The sequence below is a fragment of the Salvelinus fontinalis genome, chromosome 11, assembly GCF_029448725.1.
Source record: "Salvelinus fontinalis isolate EN_2023a chromosome 11, ASM2944872v1, whole genome shotgun sequence".
Lineage (NCBI taxonomy): Eukaryota > Metazoa > Chordata > Actinopteri > Salmoniformes > Salmonidae > Salvelinus > Salvelinus fontinalis.
The window spans coordinates 3,188,925-3,202,372 of NC_074675.1; the positions used below are offsets into that span (position 1 = coordinate 3,188,925).

The 13,448-nt window shown below is 42.8% G+C and overlaps 1 protein-coding gene across 1 annotated transcript in view; it reads right to left on the bottom strand.

Annotated features, from left to right (window-relative positions):
* The window catches only part of LOC129864885 (rho GTPase-activating protein 8-like), an 81,173-nt gene that overhangs the window by 18,031 nt on the left and 49,694 nt on the right, over positions 1–13,448 (bottom strand). The window contains exons 5-6 of the mRNA XM_055937187.1: positions 563–694; positions 333–419 (exon numbers count right to left, since the gene is read on the bottom strand). Coding sequence (XP_055793162.1) covers positions 333–419; positions 563–694 — 219 coding nt within the window. The remainder of the gene's footprint in view (positions 1–332; positions 420–562; positions 695–13,448) is intronic.

The window sequence follows — 13,448 nt, forward strand, 5'->3', positions numbered from 1 at the left end:
GTTGTGGAGACCAGACTTGTACAGTACAGGCCTGAATGGCATCTTTACTGTAGAAAGATGACTGGGCACCATACCTGAGTGGTTGGAATATACTGTATTCTAGATTATTACCGTAGAAAGATGACTGGGCACCATACCTGATGAGTGGTTGGAATATACTGTATTCTAGATTATTACCGTAGAAAGATGACTGGGCACCATACCTGATTGGTTGGAATATACTGTATTCTAGATTATTACTGTAGAAAAATGACTGGGCACCATTCCTGATGAGTGGTTGGAATATACTGTATTATAGATTATTACTGTAGATAGATGACTGGGCACCATACCTGATGAGTGGTTGGAATATATTCCAGAGGATTCTGATAAAGTTAGTAGGATGGACAACATAGAGGGCTTTCAGGTTCTTCTTGTACCTGTCAGGAAATACATTGACACACACACACACACACACACACACACACCAGGGTAAACATAATTCTGGAAAAACTGTCTCGTCGAGTTATATTTTGATTGAGAGGGCTTGAAAAGTCCTAGGTCAGAGGTCAAGGTGACTTACTTCCTGTCAAATTCTTTGTATGCGTTTCGTAGCCATTGTAGCGAGGGCTTGTTGCTGCTGCGGAGACCATGGTGGAAGTACACTACTGTATAATCACTCTCTACATACTGGTCCAGAGTGTACATCAGATACCTACAACCAGGGAGAGGAGAGAGCAGACCACTCAGGTAAACTGCCCCAAAAATAAAATGGAAACTCTTTGACTAAATGAGGGAAAACAAAGTATATTGAAAGCAGGTGCTTCCACACAGGTGTGATTCCTGAGTTCATTAAGCAATTAACATCCCATCATGCTTAGGGTCATGTATAAAAATGCAGGGCAGGCCATTATTTTGGGTACCATGGCTATGGCCCCATAAGATGACAATGCCCCCCATCCACAAGACAGTAGGGGGGGGTCACTGAATGGTCTGATGAGCAGGAAAACCATGGCAACCGTATTCCATGGTCGTCTCAGTCCCCAGATCTCAACTCTTATGGGAGGTTCTGGAGCGGCGACAAATTAATTCAATTGAAATTGTGTCACTGGTCTACACTGGCCAGCAGCTCTGACTGTTAACGTAAGACAAAACGTGGAGTATATTTTAACTGGAGAAATTCTGCACAAAACACCTTAGATGTGAACTTGCGTAACTAAAACATCCATCGGCAAAAATGTCAACATTTTTAAAAAATTATAAAAATTGTTGTTAGATTCATTCTGGGGATTTTGAGGAAGTGAAATAGGCTTCCAGCCCACAACGTCTCTACAGTGTCTCTAGAGGGACAAACACCATTAACCAAATGTGGATTCTGTCAGGAGACACACCTTCAACACTGAAATCTAGTTTTTCTAATGAGCAAAAGAAAAAACATTATGTGCCAATCGGCATGTTCAGTGGCTCTTTAAGAGACTCACCCAGAAAACTCACAAATGCAATCATTCTACAGAGGGAGATATGGACTACATATAGCAGAACAGACCATAGAGGGAGATATGGACTACATATAGCAGAACAGACCATAGAGGGAGATATAGACTACATACAGCAGAACAGACCATAGAGGACGTCCTACAGAGGGAGATATAGACTACATATAGCAGAACAGACCACAGAGGGAGATATAGACTACATACAGCAGAACAGACCATAGAGGGAGATATGGACTACATATAGCAGAACAGACCATAGAGGGAGATATGGACTACATATAGCAGAACAGACCATAGAGGGAGATATGGACTACATATAGCAGAACAGACCATAGAGGGAGATATGGACTACATATAGCAGAACAGACCATAGAGGACGTCCTACAGAGGGAGATATAGACTACATACAGCAGAACAGACCATAGAGGACGTCCTACAGAGGGAGATATAGACTACATATAGCAGAACAGACCATAGAGGGAGATATGGACTACATATAGCAGAACAGACCATAGAGGGAGATATGGACTACATATAGCAGAACAGACCATAGAGGGAGATATGGACTACATACAGCAGAACAGACCATAGAGGGAGATATGGACTACATACAGCAGAACAGACCATAGAGGACGTCCTACAGAGGGAGATATAGACTACATATAGCAGAACAGACCATAGAGGGAGATATAGACTACATATAGCAGAACAGACCATAGAGGGAGATATGGACTACATATAGCAGAACAGACCATAGAGGGAGATATGGACTACATATAGCAGAACAGACCATAGAGGGAGATATGGACTACATACAGCAGAACAGACCATAGAGGGAGATATGGACTACATATAGCAGAACAGACCATAGAGGGAGATATGGACTACATATAGCAGAACAGACCATAGAGGGAGATATGGACTACATATAGCAGAACAGACCATAGAGGACGTCCTACAGAGGGAGATATAGACTACATATAGCAGAACAGACCATAGAGGGAGATATGGACTACATATAGCAGAACAGACCATAGAGGGAGATATGGACTACATATAGCAGAACAGACCATAGAGGGAGATATAGACTACATACAGCAGAACAGACCATAGAGGGAGATATGGACTACATATAGCAGAACAGACCATAGAGGGAGATATGGACTACATACAGCAGAACAGACCATAGAGGGAGATATGGACTACATATAGCAGAACAGACCACAGAGGGAGATATGGACTACATATAGCAGAACAGACCATAGAGGGAGATATGGACTACATACAGCAGAACAGACCATAGAGGGAGATATGGACTACATATAGCAGAACAGACCATAGAGGGAGATGTGGACTACATATAGCAGAACAGACCATAGAGGGAGATATGGACTACATATAGCAGAACAGACCATAGAGGGAGATATGGACTACATACAGCAGAACAGACCATAGAGGACGTCCTACAGAGGGAGATATGGACTACATATAGCAGAACAGACCATAGAGGGAGATATGGACTACATATAGCAGAACAGACCATAGAGGGAGATATGGACTACATATAGCAGAACAGACCATAGAGGACGTCTTACAGAGGGAGATATGGACTACATACAGCAGAACAGACCATAGAGGGAGATATAGACTACATATAGCAGAACAGACCATAGAGGGAGATATGGACTACATACAGCAGAACAGACCATAGAGGGAGATATAGACTACATATAGCAGAACAGACCATAGAGGGAGATATGGACTACATATAGCAGAACAGACCATAGAGGGAGATATGGACTACATACAGCAGAACAGACCATAGAGGGAGATATAGACTACATACAGCAGAACAGACCATAGAGGGAGATATAGACTACATATAGCAGAACAGACCATAGAGGGAGATGTGGACTACATATAGCAGAACAGACCATAGAGGGAGATATGGACTACATACAGCAGAACAGACCATAGAGGACGTCCTACAGAGGGAGATATGGACTACATACAGCAGAACAGACCATAGAGGGAGATATGGACTACATATAGCAGAACAGACCATAGAGGGAGATATGGACTACATATAGCAGAACAGACCATAGAGGGAGATATGGACTACATACAGCAGAACAGACCATAGAGGGAGATATGGACTACATATAGCAGAACAGACCATAGAGGGAGATATGGACTACATACAGCAGAACAGACCATAGAGGGAGATATGGACTACATATAGCAGAACAGACCATAGAGGGAGATATGGACTACATACAGCAGAACAGACCATAGAGGGAGATATGGACTACATATAGCAGAACAGACCATAGAGGGAGATATGGACTACATATAGCAGAACAGACCATAGAGGGAGATATGGACTACATATAGCAGAACAGACCATAGAGGGAGATATGGACTACATATAGCAGAACAGACCATAGAGGGAGATATAGACTACATATAGCAGAACAGACCATAGAGGGAGATATGGACTACATATAGCAGAACAGACCATAGAGGGAGATATAGACTACATATAGCAGAACAGACCATAGAGGACGTCCTACAGAGGGAGATATAGACTACATATAGCAGAACAGACCATAGAGGGAGATATAGACTACATATAGCAGAACAGACCATAGAGGGAGATATAGACTACATATAGCAGAACAGACCATAGAGGACGTCCTACAGAGGGAGATATAGACTACATATAGCAGAACAGACCATAGAGGGAGATATAGACTACATACAGCAGAACAGACCATAGAGGGAGATATGGACTACATATAGCAGAACAGACCATAGAGGGAGATATGGACTACATATAGCAGAACAGACCATAGAGGACGTCCTACAGAGGGAGATATAGACTACATATAGCAGAACAGACCATAGAGGGAGATATGGACTACATACAGCAGAACAGACCATAGAGGACGTCCTACAGAGGGAGATATGGACTACATATAGCAGAACAGACCATAGAGGGAGATATAGACTACATATAGCAGAACAGACCATAGAGGGAGATATGGACTACATATAGCAGAACAGACCATAGAGGGAGATATGGACTACATATAGCAGAACAGACCATAGAGGGAGATATGGACTACATACAGCAGAACAGACCATAGAGGGAGATATGGACTACATATAGCAGAACAGACCATAGAGGACGTCCTACAGAGGGAGATATGGACTACATATAGCAGAACAGACCATAGAGGGAGATATGGACTACATATAGCAGAACAGACCATAGAGGACGTCCTACAGAGGGAGATATGGACTACATACAGCAGAACAGACCATAGAGGGAGATATGGACTACATATAGCAGAACAGACCATAGAGGGAGATATGGACTACATATAGCAGAACAGACCATAGAGGACGTCCTACAGAGGGAGATATGGACTACATATAGCAGAACAGACCATAGAGGGAGATATGGACTACATATAGCAGAACAGACCATGGGCGAGAGGGAGATATGGACTACATACAGCAGAACAGACCATAGAGGACGTCCTACAGAGGGAGATATGGACTACATATAGCAGAACAGACCATAGAGGGAGATATAGACTACATATAGCAGAACAGACCATAGAGGGAGATATGGACTACATATAGCAGAACAGACCATAGAGGGAGATATGGACTACATATAGCAGAACAGACCATAGAGGGAGATATGGACTACATACAGCAGAACAGACCATAGAGGGAGATATGGACTACATATAGCAGAACAGACCATAGAGGACGTCCTACAGAGGGAGATATGGACTACATATAGCAGAACAGACCATAGAGGGAGATATGGACTACATATAGCAGAACAGACCATAGAGGACGTCCTACAGAGGGAGATATGGACTACATACAGCAGAACAGACCATAGAGGGAGATATGGACTACATACAGCAGAACAGACCATAGAGGGAGATATGGACTACATATAGCAGAACAGACCATAGAGGGAGATATGGACTACATATAGCAGAACAGACCATAGAGGACGTCCTACAGAGGGAGATATAGACTACATATAGCAGAACAGACCATAGAGGGAGATATAGACTACATATAGCAGAACAGACCATAGAGGACGTCCTACAGAGGGAGATATGGACTACATATAGCAGAACAGACCATAGAGGGAGATATAGACTACATACAGCAGAACAGACCATAGAGGGAGATATGGACTACATATAGCAGAACAGACCATAGAGGACGTCCTACAGAGGGAGATATGGACTACATATAGCAGAACAGACCATAGAGGGAGATATGGACTACATATAGCAGAACAGACCATAGAGGGAGATATGGACTACATATAGCAGAACAGACCATAGAGGGAGATATGGACTACATATAGCAGAACAGACCATAGAGGGAGATATGGACTACATATAGCAGAACAGACCATAGAGGGAGATATGGACTACATACAGCAGAACAGACCATAGAGGACGTCCTACAGAGGGAGATATGGACTACATACAGCAGAACAGACCATAGAGGGAGATATAGACTACATATAGCAGAACAGACCATAGAGGGAGATATGGACTACATATAGCAGAACAGACCATAGAGGGAGATATAGACTACATACAGCAGAACAGACCATAGAGGGAGATATGGACTACATATAGCAGAACAGACCATAGAGGGAGATATGGACTACATATAGCAGAACAGACCATAGAGGACGTCCTACAGAGGGAGATATGGACTACATATAGCAGAACAGACCATAGAGGGAGATATGGACTACATATAGCAGAACAGACCATAGAGGGAGATATGGACTACATATAGCAGAACAGACCATAGAGGGAGATATGGACTACATATAGCAGAACAGACCATAGAGGGAGATATGGACTACATATAGCAGAACAGACCATAGAGGGAGATATGGACTACATATAGCAGAACAGACCATAGAGGGAGATATGGACTACATATAGCAGAACAGACCATAGAGGGAGATATGGACTACATATAGCAGAACAGACCATAGAGGGAGATATGGACTACATACAGCAGAACAGACCATAGAGGGAGATATGGACTACATATAGCAGAACAGACCATAGAGGGAGATATGGACTACATATAGCAGAACAGACCATAGAGGGAGATATGGACTACATACAGCAGAACAGACCATAGAGGGAGATATGGACTACATACAGCAGAACAGACCATAGAGGGAGATATGGACTACATACAGCAGAACAGACCATAGAGGGAGATATGGACTACATACAGCAGAACAGACCATAGAGGGAGATATAGACTACATATAGCAGAACAGACCATAGAGGACGTCCTACAGAGGGAGATATGGACTACATACAGCAGAACAGACCATAGAGGACGTCCACAGAGGGAGATATGGACTACATATAGCAGAACAGACCATAGAGGGAGATATGGACTACATATAGCAGAACAGACCATAGAGGGAGATATAGACTACATATAGCAGAACAGACCATAGAGGGAGATATGGACTACATACAGCAGAACAGACCATAGAGGGAGATATGGACTACATATAGCAGAACAGACCATAGAGGGAGATATGGACTACATATAGCAGAACAGACCATAGAGGACGCCAGAGGGAGATATGGACTACATATAGCAGAACAGACCATAGAGGGAGATATGGACTACATATAGCAGAACAGACCATAGAGGGAGATATGGACTACATACAGCAGAACAGACCATAGAGGGAGATATGGACTACATATAGCAGAACAGACCATAGAGGGAGATATAGACTACATATAGCAGAACAGACCATAGAGGGAGATATAGACTACATATAGCAGAACAGACCATAGAGGACGTCCTACAGAGGGAGATATGGACTACATACAGCAGAACAGACCATAGAGGACGTCCTACAGAGGGAGATATGGACTACATATAGCAGAACAGACCATAGAGGGAGATATGGACTACATATAGCAGAACAGACCATAGAGGGAGATATAGACTACATATAGCAGAACAGACCATAGAGGGAGATATGGACTACATATAGCAGAACAGACCATAGAGGGAGATATGGACTACATATAGCAGAACAGACCATAGAGGGAGATATGGACTACATATAGCAGAACAGACCATAGAGGGAGATATGGACTACATATAGCAGAACAGACCATAGAGGGAGATATGGACTACATATAGCAGAACAGACCATAGAGGGAGATATGGACTACATATAGCAGAACAGACCATAGAGGGAGATATGGACTACATATAGCAGAACAGACCATAGAGGGAGATATGGACTACATATAGCAGAACAGACCATAGAGGGAGATATGGACTACATATAGCAGAACAGACCATAGAGGGAGATATGGACTACATATAGCAGAACAGACCATAGAGGGAGATATAGACTACATATAGCAGAACAGACCATAGAGGGAGATATGGACTACATATAGCAGAACAGACCATAGAGGGAGATATGGACTACATATAGCAGAACAGACCATAGAGGGAGATATGGACTACATATAGCAGAACAGACCATAGAGGGAGATATGGACTACATATAGCAGAACAGACCATAGAGGGAGATATGGACTACATATAGCAGAACAGACCATAGAGGGAGATATGGACTACATATAGCAGAACAGACCATAGAGGGAGATATGGACTACATATAGCAGAACAGACCATAGAGGGAGATATGGACTACATATAGCAGAACAGACCATAGAGGACGTCCTACAGAGGGAGATATGGACTACATATAGCAGAACAGACCATAGAGGGAGATATGGACTACATATAGCAGAACAGACCATAGAGGGAGATATGGACTACATATAGCAGAACAGACCATAGAGGACGTCCTACAGAGGGAGATATAGACTACATATAGCAGAACAGACCATAGAGGGAGATATGGACTACATATAGCAGAACAGACCATAGAGGGAGATATGGACTACATATAGCAGAACAGACCATAGAGGGAGATATGGACTACATATAGCAGAACAGACCATAGAGGGAGATATGGACTACATACAGCAGAACAGACCATAGAGGGAGATATGGACTACATATAGCAGAACAGACCATAGAGGGAGATGTGGACTACATACAGCAGAACAGACCATAGAGGGAGATATGGACTACATATAGCAGAACAGACCATAGAGGACGTCCTACAGAGGGAGATATAGACTACATATAGCAGAACAGACCATAGAGGGAGATATAGACTACATATAGCAGAACAGACCATAGAGGGAGATATGGACTACATATAGCAGAACAGACCATAGAGGGAGATATAGACTACATACAGCAGAACAGACCATAGAGGACGTCCTACAGAGGGAGATATGGACTACATATAGCAGAACAGACCATAGAGGGAGATATGGACTACATATAGCAGAACAGACCATAGAGGGAGATATGGACTACATATAGCAGAACAGACCATAGAGGACGTCCTACAGAGGGAGATATGGACTACATATAGCAGAACAGACCATAGAGGGAGATATAGACTACATATAGCAGAACAGACCATAGAGGGAGATATGGACTACATATAGCAGAACAGACCATAGAGGGAGATATGGACTACATATAGCAGAACAGACCATAGAGGGAGATATGGACTACATATAGCAGAACAGACCATAGAGGGAGATATAGACTACATATAGCAGAACAGACCATAGAGGGAGATATGGACTACATATAGCAGAACAGACCATAGAGGGAGATATGGACTACATATAGCAGAACAGACCATAGAGGGAGATATGGACTACATATAGCAGAACAGACCATAGAGGGAGATATAGACTACATATAGCAGAACAGACCATAGAGGGAGATATGGACTACATATAGCAGAACAGACCATAGAGGGAGATATGGACTACATATAGCAGAACAGACCATAGAGGGAGATATGGACTACATATAGCAGAACAGACCATAGAGGGAGATATGGACTACATACAGCAGAACAGACCATAGAGGGAGATATAGACTACATACAGCAGAACAGACCATAGAGGGAGATATGGACTACATATAGCAGAACAGACCATAGAGGACGTCCTACAGAGGGAGATATGGACTACATATAGCAGAACAGACCATAGAGGGAGATATGGACTACATATAGCAGAACAGACCATAGAGGGAGATATGGACTACATATAGCAGAACAGACCATAGAGGACGTCTTACAGAGGGAGATATGGACTACATACAGCAGAACAGACCATAGAGGGAGATATGGACTACATATAGCAGAACAGACCATAGAGGGAGATATGGACTACATACAGCAGAACAGACCATAGAGGGAGATATGGACTACATACAGCAGAACAGACCATAGAGGGAGATATGGACTACATACAGCAGAACAGACCATAGAGGGAGATATGGACTACATACAGCAGAACAGACCATAGAGGGAGATATGGACTACATACAGCAGAACAGACCATAGAGGGAGATATGGACTACATATAGCAGAACAGACCATAGAGGGAGATATGGACTACATATAGCAGAACAGACCATAGAGGGAGATATGGACTACATATAGCAGAACAGACCATAGAGGGAGATATGGACTACATATAGCAGAACAGACCATAGAGGGAGATATGGACTACATATAGCAGAACAGACCATAGAGGGAGATATGGACTACATATAGCAGAACAGACCATAGAGGGAGATATAGACTACATATAGCAGAACAGACCATAGAGGGAGATATAGACTACATATAGCAGAACAGACCATAGAGGGAGATATGGACTACATATAGCAGAACAGACCATAGAGGGAGATATGGACTACATATAGCAGAACAGACCATAGAGGGAGATATAGACTACATATAGCAGAACAGACCATAGAGGGAGATATGGACTACATACAGCAGAACAGACCATAGAGGGAGATATGGACTACATATAGCAGAACAGACCATAGAGGACGTCCTACAGAGGGAGATATGGACTACATATAGCAGAACAGACCATAGAGGGAGATATGGACTACATATAGCAGAACAGACCATAGAGGGAGATATGGACTACATATAGCAGAACAGACCATAGAGGACGTCCTACAGAGGGAGATATGGACTACATATAGCAGAACAGACCATAGAGGGAGATATGGACTACATATAGCAGAACAGACCATAGAGGGAGATATGGACTACATATAGCAGAACAGACCATAGAGGGAGATATGGACTACATATAGCAGAACAGACCATAGAGGGAGATATGGACTACATATAGCAGAACAGACCATAGAGGGAGATATGGACTACATATAGCAGAACAGACCATAGAGGACGTCCTACAGAGGGAGATATAGACTACATATAGCAGAACAGACCATAGAGGGAGATATGGACTACATATAGCAGAACAGACCATAGAGGGAGATATAGACTACATATAGCAGAACAGACCATAGAGGGAGATATGGACTACATATAGCAGAACAGACCATAGAGGGAGATATAGACTACATATAGCAGAACAGACCATAGAGGGAGATATGGACTACATATAGCAGAACAGACCATAGAGGGAGATATAGACTACATATAGCAGAACAGACCATAGAGGACGTCCTACAGAGGGAGATATGGACTACATATAGCAGAACAGACCATAGAGGGAGATATGGACTACATATAGCAGAACAGACCATAGAGGACGTCCTACAGAGGGAGATATGGACTACATATAGCAGAACAGACCATAGAGGAGAGATATGGACTACATATAGCAGAACAGACCATAGAGGGAGATATGGACTACATATAGCAGAACAGACCATAGAGGGAGATATAGACTACATATAGCAGAACAGACCATAGAGGGAGATATGGACTACATATAGCAGAACAGACCATAGAGGGAGATATGGACTACATATAGCAGAACAGACCATAGAGGGAGATATGGACTACATATAGCAGAACAGACCATAGAGGACGTCCTACAGAGGGAGATATGGACTACATATAGCAGAACAGACCATAGAGGGAGATATGGACTACATATAGCAGAACAGACCATAGAGGGAGATATAGACTACATACAGCAGAACAGACCATAGAGGGAGATATGGACTACATATAGCAGAACAGACCATAGAGGGAGATATGGACTACATATAGCAGAACAGACCATAGAGGGAGATATGGACTACATATAGCAGAACAGACCATAGAGGACGTCCTACAGAGGGAGATATGGACTACATATAGCAGAACAGACCATAGAGGACGTCCTACAGAGGGAGATATGGACTACATATAGCAGAACAGACCATAGAGGGAGATATAGACTACATACAGCAGAACAGACCATAGAGGACGTCCTACAGAGGGAGATATGGACTACATACAGCAGAACAGACCATAGAGGGAGATATGGACTACATATAGCAGAACAGACCATAGAGGGAGATATGGACTACATATAGCAGAACAGACCATAGAGGGAGATATGGACTACATATAGCAGAACAGACCATAGAGGGAGATATGGACTACATATAGCAGAACAGACCATAGAGGACGTCCTACAGAGGGAGATATAGACTACATATAGCAGAACAGACCATAGAGGGAGATATGGACTACATATAGCAGAACAGACCATAGAGGGAGATATAGACTACATATAGCAGAACAGACCATAGAGGGAGATATAGACTACATATAGCAGAACAGACCATAGAGGGAGATATGGACTACATATAGCAGAACAGACCATAGAGGGAGATATGGACTACATATAGCAGAACAGACCATAGAGGGAGATATAGACTACATATAGCAGAACAGACCATAGAGGGAGATATGGACTACATATAGCAGAACAGACCATAGAGGGAGATATAGACTACATATAGCAGAACAGACCATAGAGGGAGATATAGACTACATACAGCAGAACAGACCATAGAGGGAGATATAGACTACATATAGCAGAACAGACCATAGAGGGAGATATAGACTACATATAGCAGAACAGACCATAGAGGACGTCCCACAGAGGGAGATATAGACTACATATAGCAGAACAGACCATAGAGGGAGATATGGACTACATATAGCAGAACAGACCATAGAGGGAGATATAGACTACATATAGCAGAACAGACCATAGAGGGAGATATGGACTACATATAGCAGAACAGACCATAGAGGGAGATATGGACTACATATAGCAGAACAGACCATAGAGGGAGATATGGACTACATACAGCAGAACAGACCATAGAGGGAGATATAGACTACATACAGCAGAACAGACCACAGAGGGAGATATAGACTACATACAGCAGAACAGACCATAGAGGGAGATATGGACTACATACAGCAGAACAGACCATAGAGGGAGATATAGACTACATATAGCAGAACAGACCATAGAGGGAGATATGGACTACATATAGCAGAACAGACCATAGAGGGAGATATGGACTACATATAGCAGAACAGACCATAGAGGGAGATATAGACTACATATAGCAGAACAGACCATAGAGGGAGATATGGACTACATATAGCAGAACAGACCATAGAGGGAGATATAGACTACATATAGCAGAACAGACCATAGAGGGAGATATGGACTACATATAGCAGAACAGACCATAGAGGACGTCCTACAGAGGGAGATATGGACTACATATAGCAGAACAGACCATAGAGGGAGATATGGACTACATATAGCAGAACAGACCAACGTCCACAGAGGGAGATATGGACTACATATAGCAGAACAGACCATAGAGGGAGATATGGACTACATATAGCAGAACAGACCATAGAGGGAGATATGGACTACATATAGCAGAACAGACCATAGAGGG